We start from the raw sequence: 15,588 nt of genomic DNA, 5'->3' as shown, positions 1-15,588 counted from the left end.
AAAAACAGGGAGTGTGTGTGTTTCATGACTTCTGTATTTGGGGGGGAGGGGGAAAATCTAACATATGAAGCCACTTACCCACAAAAGATAAACAATAGAATTTTACAGCCTATGAATTTAAAAGAAAAACATAAAACTCTTAAGATTCAGTCATTAGTGACAAACCTGATCCCAGACTTGCTGTCAGGGAAACAGGAAGTGAAATATTTGGTGGGTTTTTTTTTTTTTCCTCCATCACAAGAAAGCGAGGCTCAAAGGATGAGAGAGTCCCAGTCAAAGTCATCCTGGAACTCCTCACTGTTGCTGTGCAGGTTCTTCAGTGGAGGACGCTGTCGTGGCGCCACAGGCTGAGGATGGATCCCTGCTGAGACGTAAAAGGGAAACATGAACTGACCTCAAAGGAAGTGTGAGATTTAAAAAAAAAAATTTATTTCTAATTAACTTCTCCTTTTCAATTGTCGCAGTGACAAACATACTTTCAGTTTTCACAAGGAAAAAATAGCCAAAGGGATGCATCAACATGTCCAGAACCCTTCAAAAAGTTTATTTAGGCAATTCAATGTAATTTCATACATTTTGATGCATTTATTTCTTTTCAAATAAGTCATAGTTAATGACTTATTAACTAAAACTCAATTTCTCAGAAAATTAAAGTATAACGGCAGATAAAAAAAAAAAAATATTTTACAGTTATGGATAAGACAATGTGCGAGTAGATTCAGCAATGCCCTCTACAAGAAAGCAAAGCCACAAAAAGGTAAGATGGATTTATCCAAGGATATTAGGAGAAAGTTGAGTGCAAGAAAGTGGAGACATAAACATATCTCCACTTTCTTTGCAACATTGTAATTTGAAATATTTTTTTAAGACATGGACAAAATGCTAAAGCTCATGGAGACATATAAACATAAAGTGTCCTCACAATGAACGATGTTCATAATCAAAAATATTTTTCCAAAATAGTGCAACACCTTCTGATCTTTTGCTCTTTATGGTATTGAGTTGGAATAAAAGTGTAGATTCTCTTCATTCTGTTGGGATTTTACAGTGAATACTACTTAAATGATACATTGACTGAAGGGACCAAAACTGCCTATGTTTGGATCTATGAACTGCTTACGAAGAGTAATATCTCTGGGAGTGAGAATGGTTTGTATGGAAAGGTTTGTAACTCTTGAGTCACTAAGGGTTTTCCTTAGCAACAGCATAGCAATGAGGTTTGGATAAATTGAGTCCATTTTTGTCAAAGATTTTCTTAAAACAAATTGTAATTTCTGACCAATAGGTAAAATATGTTTGCCGTAATTGCTTGATAGCTTGAATAACTTCTCTAACTGAAAATATATGGAAGTACTTTGGTTTCAAAGAGCACAACGATTGAGAAGGTCCTTTATATTGGAAAATTGTCTGAATAAAAGTTATGAAATGTGTGAAGTTTGAATGGTTGAAATAGGAAGAGAGAAAAAAGCATCTCAATCTTCCAAATGTTTTACATTTTGTGTGTAAAAAAAAAAACAACGAGGGTGATAAAGGGTCAAGATTTCCTTGAAGCTTCCCTAAAATCAGCTTAAAATGTCTGCTACTCACCAGCTGCGTTTGCCAGATGGGGTCTCTGTAGAGCAGGTCCCTGCATGGGTGGGGGTCTCCGGGGCAGCTGTGTGCCATTAGTGGGAGGGAGAGTGGTGGGGTAGGGCAGGGGAGAGGGGTGAGTGAGGCTGTTGAGGGTCGGAGGAGGGTTGGACGTCAGCGGCGATGGCTGCAGGAAGTGAGGTGCACCGTGGGTAACTGGGGAGTTGTTTCCAGGACTGATCATGCCTTTCTGAGAAAAGAAGCGGTTCAGAGAGTCGCAGAGGGAGGTGAAGAGGCCGGGGTCGAGGGCCCAGTCACAGAGCTCAGCCTGCTTCATGCTCTCCAGGAGGTCTGGGACACAGAAAATAAAGACGCCTTTGTTAAAATACAGAAGATCAGGTGACTTTTACTTCAATAAGTACAACAAAACCTTTGATTCAATTTCTGAAATGAATCAGTTGTTCACAAAAGAAAGATAATAAAGAAATAATCTATAAAATCCTGTATCCTGTATTCAGTTACGTATACTTGAATAACTGTTCGGGGGAGGGGGGAGTACTTCAAGGAGTAGTTTTACTATAACATGCGTTATAGTATCATTGCTCTTACTTGAGTAAAATTTGTAAGTACTCTACCATAATGGTGGCCATAATCACCAAAATAAACATACATAAACACTATAAACGTATCGCTGTATGTGATGAAGCTCTCTATGTTTATGAACTGAATTACTAAAAGAAATATCCTTTTCATTACATCTTGATTGGTTTGAGGGTGTTGTGAGCATTGATGAGAGAACATTTGGAGGCAGATATCCCAGAACCTTGTTATGTAAATCAAAAGCTCTTCCATGACAGGAGGGGACAAAAATGTTGTTTTGAAAATGTTGTGAACTGGCCCTTTAAATCAGATTGTGGCGAGCAGCACAGACCTGGGTGACTGGACAAGTCTATGTTTGCCCAGTCCAGATTGCTGGCGATGCGGAAGCTCTCCTTCAGCGAATCTGTGTTACTGAACCAATCGGCTGGCACCGCTGCAGGGGGAGAAGGGAGGGAGGGAAATGGTCAAAACTTAAAATACTTTAAGTTTTAGTCATGTCGCAGGTTTTATTAGCGCTAGATAATCTCTGGGTCGAGATATTAATGTGAGACTCACTGAGTTGCGAAATGCGCTCTGACTCTGCAGGGTGTGGAGCTTGCATGGCCGCAGCTGCAGCTGCTACAGTCGGTGGACCTGCAACCGGTTGTTGACCTGCAACTGGTGGTGCAGTCAGCGCAGGCGTGGGGTGAGGGGAGAACGGCGGCAGCGTGGGAGTGTGAAGAGGTGTAGTGTCGTTACTGGGAACAAGCAGGGGAGCGACGTCCGCTTCAGGAAAAAGAAAACAAGTGATTCCTCCGAGTCGCTCATGTGTGTCGTGCTTGTGCGTCTTGAGCGGGCCTGCATACTCACAGATGGAGCCTCCTCTCTCACGCATCGTCTTGAAAAGGGACTTGAAGGAAGCGTACAGGTCCGGTATGTTCAGATCCTCGAAGGAGAAGCGCAGAGGAGGATCGGCAGTGTGGTGCCCCGAAGCCGCCGGAGGTGGGGCTACGGCGGGGCAGGAGGAGCTGGGACCAGACACGGTGCAAACGGGTGTAGAGTTGGAAGTGCAGGAAAAAGTGGAAACAGGCAGAGGGCCTGAGTTGGCGGGAAAGGACAGGGCTGAGTTAGAATAAGAGGGAGCAGTTGCAGACGCTGCAGGGACAGAAAAGGTGGAGCCAGGTGGGACGGGAGGAGGGAAGGAATTGATGGATGACATGGGGGCTGCTGGCGGGAGCTCAGCTGATTGAGAAACAGATAAATGAGAGGCAGGTAGAGCGGAGGCATGGGCTGACATGTAGGGCGACGGTTCCTGCGAAGACGAAGATGAGACTTCTATGCAAAACCCGTCAGACATGGCTGTAATATGAGCTGGAATGACGTGAGTCTACCTCGTGTGGGGGAGGAGATGGAGGGTGGTGGGTGGGTCTGACTGGGGATGCGTTGAACTGCGGGTCCAGGTGGGGAGAGGGCCCTTTCACCGCTGCCGCCTTTGCAGGTGGAGGAATCTGTAAAAGCATAGAATCAGTCTTTAAGCATGGAAAAGAAGAGGAAATCCCACAGGAATGCAGCATTACAGCATACACAGAACAAAACAAAAACAACAACAGAGTTGAGTCTGCGCTCAGGTCCTACACCCACGCTCTGAATGCAGAGCAGAAAACAGTGACTAACCTCCAAAACCTGTTCACAGGCTGACGATCTCTTCCGTTAAAAAAAGCACAGGAATATTACTTCACACCAGGAAAAGTGAAGGAAAAGCTCTTAAAGCGTATCTCTGAGACGCAGTGAGGAGTGAGCATCAGAACTGGATGTACTGCTGTAGCTGTTTTAGTCATCAAAACAACCATTTAAATCATTCCTTGTATTTTACTTTTTATGGAAACAATATTTGAAATTGTTTTTGATTTTAAATATTTGAAACAATAATAGTCGGAGTTGGGTAGTAACTAGTTGTATTTACTTGAGTCACATTTTGGAAAAATTCTACTCTTAGTATTTTTACTATGCTGCACTTTTTACTTTTACTTATGAAGTATTGATACTCTTATTTGAGTAAACTTTCTGGGTACTCCACTTTAACCAAAAAGGCACCAGACACAGACTGGTGCCTGGACGATGCAGTTTTTGCTAAAGTCTCCTACGTTTTAAGTTAAAAAATTTGATTTGGAAAATTGTTTATTTTGCCTGAATTTATTTTGCAATTCATTATTTATATAAATTATCTTCAATATGTCCTCTAAAATATCAATATTCTGCATGACTTTGTATTGTGATCTGTCTGATTATATAATTTTTAGGCATAAATGATCGATGATTTGATCAGCTACTCAGTATTTGAGTGCCATTTATACCAAGTACTTTTTTACTCTAACTGGAGGGATTTCTTGGATGGCTACGTTTTACTCTTACTTGAGTAAAACCATGTTGAAGTAGCGCTACTCTTACGTGAGTACAATTTTTTAGCATATTTTCAGTAGCAAGTGAAATTGTATATTTATCCCAGTCCAAGAAGGAAACTGCACAAAGACTGAGCCCTGCTAATCTATTTCAGCCACTTGTTTCCAGGATCTTCTGGTCATGATCCATATCTATTGACCACAGGCGAAGGTCGGAACAAAGACAGACGTAAACTGAGAGGTTCACTAATTAACTCAGCTCTTTTTCACCACAACAAACTGTAGCAGTGTCCACATTACTGCAGACGAACAATCAACCTGTTAATACAATTCCCGCTACCGTGTATTGTGACCCAGGCCCTCTGATACTTTGAGGCAGAGGCTGACCTCTGACCCAATGGGAGCAGTTCGCCTTCCTATGGTTAAGCGCAGTGACTGCAGAATTAGAGACGACCGTCTCTTTTCAGAATCGCCACCGTAATGTGGTGAAGGGGTTTGAGTTCAGGGTTCAGACTTGAATAGGAAATGAGTGCGACTCCTAGGTCAGCAAAGTCTGTCCACTAGTTGAATTCAGTTTCCATGGTAACAGAATATAAGCAATAACTTCTGTGTGCAAAAGTCTTGAGTCAGTTTTATGCGGTGGTAATCACAAACTTTCTTTAGTCTTTGGCTTCATTTTACTCATAATTTAGCAAAAATAAATCAACTTCTGCATTTATGTCTTTATATATGACCACATCTTGAACCGGAAAGTAGCTGAATGACATCATAGCCGCCACACATTAACACTAGAGGACGAAACTAGACTCAGAAAAGGCAGAAAAACTCAAAAGAAAAACTATGAAAGACCCTCAGGAAGCCTTTTGAAATCTGAGCGGAAAAATAAAGGATTTTGTTCTATAACACATCTATAAAATTGATCTGCACAACATGAGCAATTAAAGATCTTTCAATTTAATGGTAATGATTTAAAAAAAGACATTCCAAATCATTGTGGGTTTCTGTAAGGTGTCAAACTCAAGGCCCAGGGGCCGAATCTGGCCCGTCATAGCTTTTAATGTGGCCCACTGGAGTCCAGAGAGTCACATTAAGAACCACATACAAGCCTTCAAAAATAGTTTTGTGCTTAATGATTATTTTATCAATCAAGTCAAAGTAGTTCTAATTTCTTTTGTGCCAAATTACAACAACATGAAAAGATGTTTAATACTGTCTAATTTTAAGCAGTAGTCGTCAAGTGAAGAGACACTTATTTCTTAATATTTTACGTTTGATAATAGGTACGTTATCAAAACATCATGGCACAACCGGCCCTTTGAGAACATTCATGGTCTTGATATGACCCAAATAAAAAATTGTTTGACACCCCTGTGTGAAGGGGCTTCGCTGGTTTAATGGGCTTTGTAAAGAAAGATTTAGACATTATTACAGCCCCAAAATGAAATATATATATATATATATGTATGAATAAAACATGAGTAATGTATAGATGGAATAATTAAGATCAACCGTACATGCTGAAGCTCCTCTTCCTCGTCCTCCTCAGGATAGGGGCGCTTTGGAGCCCTTGGAGGACTCATGGACTCTGGAGGCCCATCCATCGTCCAATAGGAGCCCTGGAAATACAGGATTAGGATTTTATTTTTTTCCAAAACCATTTCTTTATCTTATAAGATGAACATTCCCACAAAAGCGTGTTAAGTGACAGCATCAAAGAGCCCACCTTGCCGGGGTCATTCTGTGGCCGAGGAACTTTCCTGAAGCATTTGTTCAGGGACAGATTGTGTCTGATGGAGTTCTGTTGAGATCAAGAAGACTCAAGTTATATTCAATACAGTTATGATAATGTTACACTTTAGTATCATGTGGATGGTAGAGCTTGCCTTCCAGCCTCGGCCGACTCGGCTGTAATAAGGAAAAGTGTTGCTTATCCAGGTGTAGATGTCGTTTAAGCTCAGCTTCCTCTCTGGTGCAGCTGCTATCGCCATGGCTATGAGGGTGGCGTAGCTGTGGGGGGGTTTCCCTTTGCAGTTTGATGGCAAGGGGCTCGGCACTGACGGCACAAAGTCGCCCCTCTCCCTCCCTCTGTCTCTCTTTCTCTCCCTCTCCCCTCCTCCTACCCCTCCTCTCTCTTTCCCCGAGCGCAGGCTGCTGATTCCCAGTTTGGGCAGCCAGTCAATGCTGGTGAGACTGGAGTCCAAGTCAGAAGACATTTCTTTTCTTATTCCCTCTGTCCAGGATCTGGAGGACCAAAGCACACAGTACTGGATTAACATTCTCTACAAAGTTCTTTTTTTTTTTGAACAAACAGTGACCGGTCAGAGAGGAGATGCCCGTCAGCCTGAACTATGAGAGACTCGGCTGCTCTGTTCCCGTTCCTCCAGCCAGCTTCTCTTACAAAACAGTTTAGCTCACACACAAGACACACTGTGCTGCTCTGAGAACTTTCCGCCAACAAGCAAAGACACGGCGAGCGTATGCAGTCATGCGAGCGTGCCACCTCCACCTCTGCTTGTTGTTTTTTTGAAAGAGGAAGGCCGACTTTGCTTACCTTTCTTTGGTCACTCGAGGCCCAGGGCCTTGAGAAGTGTTAATATTTTATGCTGTCATCAGCTGTGCACGTCTGCTGTCAAACTGGCGTCTTCCCTCCACCGTCGGATCTCCCTCCTCAGCGCAGCAGCGTCCTCCAGGAAACCGATCCCACCTTCCGTTTGAGAAAGTTTGTGTAACTTTGAAGAAATATACACAAAATACTAATCGGAGAGCTTCCTTTTTCTCTCCTTCTGCCCTTCCCCTCCCTTTCTGACTTTACCAGAAAGACGTCACTCACTCCTCCCCCGGTGTGAGCTCACTTTCTGCTCCCGCCTCTGGGAGAAGGTCCCTCCTCCTGGGCCTGTCAGGTTTGCATTGCAAAGAAACACGTGAACTTTGCACCACACTAAGTCAACACATCACATATGTGGAGGGTGGACTGACTGAGACAAGGACAAAACCACAGGACAGAGGAGTTACAGCAAAAGCAATGTTTTATTGAAGTCCCTGTGTTAAAAACAGAGGGTTGTACAGTGGAACGTAACAACATGAGGCGATCCCTCTACAGGGCGCTGAAGAAGGCGAGGAGGCCGGTGTCAGGAGACGGCTGGGTCAAGAGCTTCTGGATCTGCCAACGAAGATCAACATTTGTTATTTGAACATAGTCATAAATCCAGCTCGTATAAAAACATAGTCTAAAGAGATATTAAAACTGCTATTCTCTGGATATTGATTTTTCAGTTTTTACTTATCAGGACATGATCAAAGATCTCTCCATTACCAGGCTGTAAAATGACCACTAAGCGTAAAAAAAAGCCCCCCACCATCCTGCTGCTTATTAAACAAAAATGAAGTAAATACAGAAAAACAGTGAGTGAAAACCTCAGCTGCTTATTACATTTAGCAGCGGTCACTTGCAGGAGTTGTTTTCTATTGGATTTTCTTAGGATTAATCTCTCTTCTTAGGATTAATCTCCAGAATACGACTGAATGTGAGAATCTCTCACATTCTCAAGGAGGAATCTTTGGTCTCTTCCTGTTTATGTAACATTTGCTTCTTTGCTTGCATGACCCAGTTTCAATCAAGTTTTAGCTAAAAGAGTGATGACCTCAGATTTGACTCCAGAATACATGGAGAGCAAGACCAAATCATCATACTTCCACCACTGTGCTTATAAATTGATATAAAGCTTTTGAGATTATGTTCTGTGTTGCGATTTCTTTAGACGTCCTTCATTTTGGTCTCATCTGACAAAAGATCAGAAAATCTTAATATGTCCTGATGAGTAAATCCCAGAATTGAAAAAAATTGCACTTTGTTAATATAGTGGCTTTATAAACTAAATTTAATATGAACTGGTGAGAACACACCTCATCATACATTCACTGGCTTTCTAGTCATTCTAATATCAGTTCTAGGATTTTCTTATTTAGGGTAGAGATCACTAATGAGCAGCTCCACAGGCGGCTCTTTAAACCATCCACTGTGGCTCTTAATAACTTTGGTCTAAAACGCTGAAGAATTTGTGTTTTACATGGTAAGGCTAATTTTAAAAATCCAGTTTTTGTGGAATATATGAAAGGACTTTCCATAAAGAATGACACCAGTAGCACAAGGAGGAATATTGTTTTTTGGTTGCAAAGTATGTGGTTTTTTGGTATTTTTTTGTTTAAAAGTTTAGCTTCCCTTGAGAAATAAGGTTAATTCCTTTTGTGTAAAAGTTTGATGATTTTCTTTATCTTAAAACCTAAAAAGATGTGTTTGTATATTTTCATTAAAAAAATGTATTAAAGCTGATTTTTTGTTAAAATAAGCTAATTTGTTTCCTGTAACTTTCTTCAATCTAAAATTTTCTTTTGCTGGCAAAAAGACAAAAGTGGCTCTCAAGATTGTAAAAGGTTGCTGCCCTCTCGTTTACAATTTTACATAGTTTTAGCTTTGATTTCTTTAACTCTTAACATTTACACATATTGAAAGCCATATAATCCTCTATTCAGTTTATTTTTGTAGATATCCTTCAGTACATCAAAAACTGAATTTTATCCATTTTGGTGACTTCCTGAATCATCATTTAGCGTACGTTCCTCTGCTGATATGTCATTTTTTTGCCCTGACATTTGATTTACGGTACACAGACCTAAAGTGGCTTTTGTGTTTTCAAGCAAGTTTTTTATCCTTTATTCCTATTCTTTAGCATGTTGAATATAATTTCTTTAAATTAAATAATATATTAATATCCAGCTGTTTGGCTTAAATGTGAAGCGTGTTGAGCAGATGTAATCAGGACCTCCTTAAAGTTGGGGTGTTTGGCGTCCTGAACGAGCTGCAGCAGGACGGCCTCTGTGGTGGTGAGGTAAGCCCCGCTCTGCTTAATTCGGGACAAAGCAAACAACCGATCCGTCTGGCTGCGGAGTGAAGCATAAGTATTAGGCTAAATATTATGCATAAACAGAATGCAAGTGGAAGAAAGGAAAATCGACAGATACCTCCTGGAGGAAACGGCATCAGCCACAATATGGACCTCCATTCCCTTCTCAATAAGGTCATATGTAGTGCACTGAGCAAAAGGAGGGAAGATTTTTTAATACTTTAATCTAAAAATATAACTAGCATACTTACTCTTTCCAGCTTGCGTTCATTATTATCAACATTAAAATAAGTCTAAAGTCTGTAGTCTAAATACGATGCAAAAACAAAAATATTAATTACAGCAATGCAGGCATGTGCTTCTATTCCACACAGAATGGCTTGTTTAGGGCTCCCCAGAGCCTTCAGCTCCTTCTCCACTTCTTCTATGATCATAGTGAAAGAGGTCTTAGCATGAGCGGTCAGATCCCCTGCCCCCAGCTCCGGCACGGTGGGTCCCAGGCCTTTAGGGTACTGCTCTGTCAAGATGGTGGGGATGCCCAGAATACGACTGGCCTGCAGGAGCAGTTCAAGGTTAGAGGCGACAAATGACTACAAATTAACAACAAATAACAGCAATAACTCTTTGAAGAATTATGAATTAACAACAACATTTAATTTCCCTTTGGGATCAATAAAGTGCTTTTGAATTTGAATTGAATTAAAATGAGTTGATCGGTATTAACAACCTGGAGGACCCGGGCTGCGTTGCTAACGATGTTGGTGAACTGGAAGATGTTGGGTCTGAACTTCTCCTGCATGTCACACAGGAAGAGGACAGCATCCTTGGTGGAGAGCCTGCCGATGTTTGCCACTGCAACAAAGACATTGCAATCTAAGAAATATAACATCTGGCAACACTACCATTGCACATCAAGCAAATTTCAGTGTATTTGTTGGAATTGTACATGTTCAGGCAGCATGAAGTAGTGTACAGCTGTGAAATGAAAGGAAAAATCATTCAAAATGTTCATTTTTTTATTTTTACAGATAAAAATCTAATAAGTAAGAAACGCACTTGTATTAACTCCCCCTGAGTCGATACTTTCTAGAAGCATCTTTTGCTCTAGTTGAAGCTGCAGCAACCTTTTTGGAGTACCTCTCCATCAGCTCTGTAGATTCAGAGACTGACAGTTTTGCTCCGTTTATGTTCATAAGCAGAAATGTTCTCAGTCAGGTCTGAGAAAAAACTTATACCAAAATGAATGCAAGGTCGTAGTTCTTGTTCTGCAAAGCAGCCACTTGTAGATATCTGCAAATATTGTTTTTAAAAAAACTAAATACTATAGTTTTTAACTCAAATACTGTGTGTATAACTTTTTTTTCAGTGCGTCATTGCATAACCAAAGACAAGAAGCGATAAAAAAGCAGCTGTGATCCTAAAATGATTTATCAAAAGTAATGCGACTTACTGTTTCTGTGCTGAAGTGAGCAGGATGGGTGACAGGTTCAAGGGGACAGTAAAAACATCAACTACCAGGTTAAAGTATTATTTCCCATGTGACGCGTCCTGAAGGGAAATATCTACAAATTAGTTGCAAGAAAAAGTGGAAGTACTTGAACGCCGAACATAAACAGCCGATAATGCTAACCGAAGATTGAAAAACGTCTGCAAAACAGACATGCAACATACAAATAAAATACCTGAAACTAACCACGATTATCGGGAAATACACGGAACACAAGGCTCTACAATAAGCCCACCCCTTCCAAATAATAATGGCAAATAGAATTGCCTATTGCTCAGATTGACGTCCCTTTCAACCAATAGCAGGGAATGTTTGCTGCAGCTAGGTTTGCTGAGCTGAGTGAAACCAAAGTACAGCTAAAGATGTCCGACAATGCTGAGTCTCCAACAGAAACACAGAAAGAAGAACTACATTCACCGTCAGAAAACTCCGCGACCAGTGAGGAGAAGAAAAAAAGTAAGAACGCCGAACAGATTTGACGCGAGTTACAAACAAGTGCTTATTTGTTGTTGACATGTCTTGCTAACGCTAACAGTGTGTTTTTTTGAGTGGATGACGTAGATGATAATTGACAGAAGTTTCAGCCAATAGCAAGAATGCATTTGTACTGTTCAGCCAATGAGCTACGATATTTTAAACACGTGCTAATTTCAGTCGAGGAGGAAAGCTAATGCTACTGCTAGTAAAGGCACAGCATTTACTTGTCCACATTCTGTAAATTTAACGTTAGATTTGTATTTCTCTGTATATTTCCAATGTAGTTTACGGCAGTTTATATAATCTTAATATTTCCTGTATGTACGTAATGTTATTTGTAAAATAAGATTAAAAACGTCCAGTTCGGGGTGGTTCCTCATCAATGTTTATATTGAACACTGAAATACTTTTCTTCCTTATTGTCAGCCCTAAACATAGGACTGACAATCCTGTATTTAGGATTGTCAGTTCTAAATACGTCTGGCAGTCGTTGACTGTGGTATTTATTTCCCATTACATAGTGATTCTTCTAATTTCAATCAATTTCGCAATCAAGTATTTAAAAATAAAACATACCATGAAAATGATATATGGTAAAGCTATATGCAGCAGGGGTAGAGAAGTCCAGTTCTTGAGAGCTGACGTCCTGCAACTTTTAGATGCATCTCTGCTTGAACAACCCTAAATCAAATGGCTAAAGTCATTCACCAGCAGCCATTCAGCTCTGCAGAGACCTACGTAGTAAGAGATTGTTCTTTCCATTCAGGTGTGTTGGAGAAGGGATGCAAGTTAACATCCACCCCTAAACATTACTGGCCTTGCAAAAATACATTTCCTGCTTTTCACAGGAATTGTCATAAATTTCTCGTAAACACTGTGTTGCAACAGAAGTTGGTTTCGTTAAATGTTTATTCTTTCTACTTTTACAGTCGATGTGCTGTTGAAGGCTGTGGGAGACACTCCTATAATGAAAACAAAGAAGTGGGCAGTGGACAGGGGGAGGACGGTACAGTCCCTCTCTCAGTTCATTTCTCGCTTCCTCAAACTTGATGCCAATGAACAACTGGTAAGGATGAACTTTCTGTAGTACATTTGAAAAATATGTAAGAAATTGAGTGCTTCTGTTCTGTGAAGTCCTCACTCAGGCTGTTTGCTTTTCTTAAGTTCATCTATGTCCATCAGTCATTTGCACCATCGCCAGATCAGGAAGTGGGAGTCCTTTTTGATGTGAGTTTATAAACACTTATAATACATTATTGGGGTATTTTTAGTGTTAATTAATTTTTTTCTTTTAACTTTAAAATATATTTTGTTGTTATTAAAACAGAATACATACTGCTAATTTCTTTATCCTGTTTCTAGAGAATATTACAATATATAAACACACACAGTATCTCAGCAGAAGGATTTTTATTTATTTTTTCTCCTCTTTATTTAAAGTGTTTAGCAATATTCAGATTTACAATTAGGATATTCTAGAAAATGTTGCAATCATTACAAAGTGGGATTCTGGAAAAAAAACATTTATAGATGTAGCACTTTCTGATTTTTATTAGAGTTGCATTCTGGCTGTAGGGAGGAAACTACGACGGAATATTGTGGCCATTGTAGATTAAGGAAAAAATTATGTATCCATGAAGAAGTACATTTTTGCCAGAATTTACGCATTAACTTAACATATTTATAAGAAAAAAAATTATATTTTCTGATGCCAAGTTCCAAGTTTGCAAAAAAGTTATAGTTTTCCTTGAATAAAGGCACAAATTAACTGTATTAAGACAAAGATATTTGCTGACATTGTACAGTCAGACATTTGTAAGAGTGAAATTAATATAGTTTGGAAAAAATTGACTACTCTGGTCACTTTCTTTAATGTACAATGACCCTAATACTCTGTGGTAGGAACTGAATAAAAGAGGCAAAAAGAAAAAGGTTTCAGCTCTTAAATTACCCCTTTGAATGTTTTACCCTTTTAATATTTTCACAAATCAATCATAATAATAAAAAAATATTTCTTTTTTTTTGACAAAAAATTTACTCAACATATTTATACACACTTTTTTACTTTGCATATTTTTGCTGGAACCCTTTTCACATTGACATTAATGGGGTTTTTGTCAAAACAAAAGCAAAATTTACTTTTATTTCCTAAAAGTAATAAAAAAAAAGGTAAAGCCTCCAAGTGGGTGAATACTTTTTGTAGGTACTGCATATTTTCCTTTTTTGTGCCCTTCAGTATCAGTACAATGACAGAATCCCACCTGCCTGAGTTGATCAGCAGAGGGCGCATGAAGAGGGAAACTTCACAGACCAAAGCTTAAAATCTTCAGCCAGTTCTTTCAGAAGGTGACAGTGAAGGGAAAAAACACAGCGGAGCGTCAATTTTCACTTTCAGCTGCTACGCCTGTTCTTTTCATCTCGAATATTAAAATTCAAATTCAAAAAAACTTTATTAATCCCAAAGGGAAATTAATTGTTGTAGCTAATTAATTCAGATTTTTCAAAGAGTTTTTGAAGATGGTGATCCTTTACATTTCAATCAAAATGCAGTTTTGTTATTTTTTTAAAATTCTCTGTCACTGATTTTATTTTGCGTTTGTCTTTCTCTGTCTCTCCTAGTGCTTCGGCAGCGACGGGAAGCTAGTTCTTCATTATTGTAAATCTCAAGCCTGGGGTTAACTTCTTTTTTTGATGTTTAATGAATTTCTTGTATGCTCCCTCTTTCGATATTTGCTGTCTTTCAGATTGTATGTAAATGCTTTTAAATAAATAATTGCAAACATTTTTCTGTGGCCTTGTTTCTGTTTTCTTCCAACAGAAGTAAATGTTGATTCTTTTCATTCGGTTTGGGACATATTCAGAAAGATGCAAAAGAAAAAAGCTTTAGAAAAGCTTACAGCTGGACTTACATCCTTAAATAGTTCATTCATCCTCAAAAACCCTTCACTGTGGCTAAATTAAAGTCATTCTGACACCAAGAAGAGAGGAGCAAAATTCCTCCATTGATCTAAGAGATCCAATACTGATGTGTGTAACAAATGTTCAAGTCAATGTTGCTTTAATTAGTTGCTAGGTTTAGAGGGTAATTACTTTTTCACATAGGGCTAGGTTGATCTTAACTATTTTCCCTATTAAAATTATTTGCAAACTGCTTTCTGTAGTTACTTAGGTAATCCTTCAAACAAAAGTCAAGAGAAAGAATCTGTAAGATGGCAAACACTTCATCACACTGCTGTAAATCAGAAACTCAGGCTGGTGATTAAGTTGTGATGGATGTTTAAAAAGGAAGCACCTCATGAAATTAGACCAACATGAAGAGAGGAGGCACCACAGCAACAGATGGATGCAGCAGGATTATGTGAGTCAGGATGCGTATGTGACATAAACTCCAGAGAAAGAGAGTAGATTGGTGATTGGCGTGGAGGCAGATGCTCTGTCTCTCCATCAGTTCACATCTCCGTCCATCCGCTGGACTGGAGGTTTCACAGGAGAGGAGAGTGGAGCTGGGGAGGTAAGGACCAGCGAGGGAAAATAACAGGCGATAAATGAGGAGTGTTACAGAGGCAGTTCACCATGGAGGATTTAAGTTTAAGTTCCTAAGGAGCTTTTTGATCAAGAAATCTTTTACAAGAAGAGTCCAAGAAGTGACGGATTAAGTTTTTTCTTTTCTTATGCCGGGATATTTTGTATCAAGAAGCAAAAAAGAGTTTGGGTAGGTACATTTAACATTAGAGAAATATATATAACTAAATCATTAAGAAATGGCTGTTATAGACTGAGACTGTTTTTTGTCTTTGTGGGAGGAGGAGCATCTTAATAATACATTCTAAAAAAAAATTACACCTATTGGTAGATTTCCCTCAAATTGTATTCAGTTATAAATGCAAAGATAAATTTGATGACGTTTTATCAAGACAAGTAGCCAAGCCTATTTATTTTTCTCACTAATCTTTCTCAAGATGAATGATTTAAAATGATTCACTTTAAATGATAGACAAAGCTGGAAATAAACTTTTTTTTGTACTGCTTTTAAGATTTAAGCTGTTACCTAGCATAAGCTCATTTCTTTGTTCAGTCAAGTCACTAAAACTGCATCACTTCTCCACCTGCACATCCTGTAGTTTGTCAACTGTCCTGGTAAAGGAGAGGCCAAGTC

General features: G+C 39.4%; 3 protein-coding genes across 5 annotated transcripts; 1 reads left to right on the top strand and 2 right to left on the bottom strand.

Moving 5' to 3' along the window:
• Window positions 1-16: 16 nt before the first annotated feature.
• On the bottom strand, window positions 17-7,465 carry LOC106699616 (forkhead box protein J2-like). 2 transcript variants are annotated; one of them, XM_023331500.1, is made up of 10 exons: window positions 7,099-7,465; window positions 6,431-6,788; window positions 6,271-6,345; window positions 6,062-6,163; window positions 3,540-3,656; window positions 3,019-3,460; window positions 2,725-2,934; window positions 2,501-2,602; window positions 1,588-1,920; window positions 17-364 (listed from the first exon to the last, which is right to left on the bottom strand). In XM_023331500.1, exons 2-10 carry the CDS (start codon window positions 6,758-6,760, stop codon window positions 252-254), a joined length of 1,824 nt encoding a protein of 607 aa, XP_023187268.1. In that variant the 5' UTR covers window positions 6,761-6,788; window positions 7,099-7,465; the 3' UTR covers window positions 17-251. The 2 variants fall into 2 exon arrangements, with proteins under 2 accessions (XP_023187268.1, XP_014324174.1); XM_014468688.2 differs by having other exon boundaries at window positions 17-361.
• Window positions 7,466-7,555: 90 nt separating this feature from the next.
• isoc2 (isochorismatase domain containing 2) lies at window positions 7,556-11,117 on the bottom strand. Its single transcript, XM_014468678.2, has 6 exons — window positions 10,899-11,117; window positions 10,176-10,300; window positions 9,790-10,002; window positions 9,567-9,637; window positions 9,368-9,485; window positions 7,556-7,707 (listed from the first exon to the last, which is right to left on the bottom strand). Coding segments are annotated over exons 1-6 (594 nt in total). The 5' UTR covers window positions 10,900-11,117; the 3' UTR covers window positions 7,556-7,641.
• Window positions 11,118-11,240: 123 nt separating this feature from the next.
• atg12 (autophagy related 12) lies at window positions 11,241-14,216 on the top strand. 2 transcript variants are annotated; one of them, XM_005798787.3, is made up of 4 exons: window positions 11,241-11,411; window positions 12,362-12,498; window positions 12,597-12,659; window positions 14,052-14,216. In XM_005798787.3, exons 1-4 carry the CDS (start codon window positions 11,264-11,266, stop codon window positions 14,109-14,111), a joined length of 408 nt encoding a protein of 135 aa, XP_005798844.1. In that variant the 5' UTR covers window positions 11,241-11,263; the 3' UTR covers window positions 14,112-14,216. The 2 variants fall into 2 exon arrangements, with proteins under 2 accessions (XP_005798844.1, XP_023187269.1); XM_023331501.1 differs by lacking the exon at window positions 14,052-14,216 and adding an exon at window positions 13,669-14,037.
• The last annotated feature ends 1,372 nt before the right edge of the window (window positions 14,217-15,588 follow it).

Source organism: Xiphophorus maculatus, chromosome 3 (genome assembly GCF_002775205.1).
Source record: "Xiphophorus maculatus strain JP 163 A chromosome 3, X_maculatus-5.0-male, whole genome shotgun sequence".
Lineage (NCBI taxonomy): Eukaryota > Metazoa > Chordata > Actinopteri > Cyprinodontiformes > Poeciliidae > Xiphophorus > Xiphophorus maculatus.
This window is presented reverse-complemented; position numbering and strand designations above follow the sequence as displayed.

Bases quoted from the DNA above. Each gene is read 5' to 3' on its own strand.
- LOC106699616 (XM_023331500.1), bottom strand. From the start codon at position 6,760: ATGTCTTCTGACTTGGACTCCAGTCTCACCAGCATTGACTGGCTGCCC. The intron at 1,921-2,500 runs GTCTGTGCTGCT...TCTGTGTCCCAG, and splicing joins AGACTTGTCCAGTCACCCAG to ACCTCCTGGAGAGCATGAAG. The intron at 365-1,587 runs GTGAGTAGCAGA...TTTACGTCTCAG, and splicing joins CCATCTGGCAAACGCAGCTG to CAGGGATCCATCCTCAGCCT.
- isoc2 (XM_014468678.2), bottom strand. The intron at 9,638-9,789 runs GTAATTAATATT...CCTTTTGCTCAG, and splicing joins AAGCACATGCCTGCATTGCT to TGCACTACATATGACCTTAT. The intron at 9,486-9,566 runs GTATCTGTCGAT...TTCACTCCGCAG, and splicing joins GATGCCGTTTCCTCCAGGAG to CCAGACGGATCGGTTGTTTG.
- atg12 (XM_005798787.3), top strand. From the start codon at position 11,264: ATGTTTGCTGCAGCTAGGTTTGCTGAGCTGAGTGAAACCAAAGTACAG. The intron at 11,412-12,361 runs GTAAGAACGCCG...CTACTTTTACAG, and splicing joins CAGTGAGGAGAAGAAAAAAA to TCGATGTGCTGTTGAAGGCT. The intron at 12,499-12,596 runs GTAAGGATGAAC...GCTTTTCTTAAG, and splicing joins TTGATGCCAATGAACAACTG to TTCATCTATGTCCATCAGTC.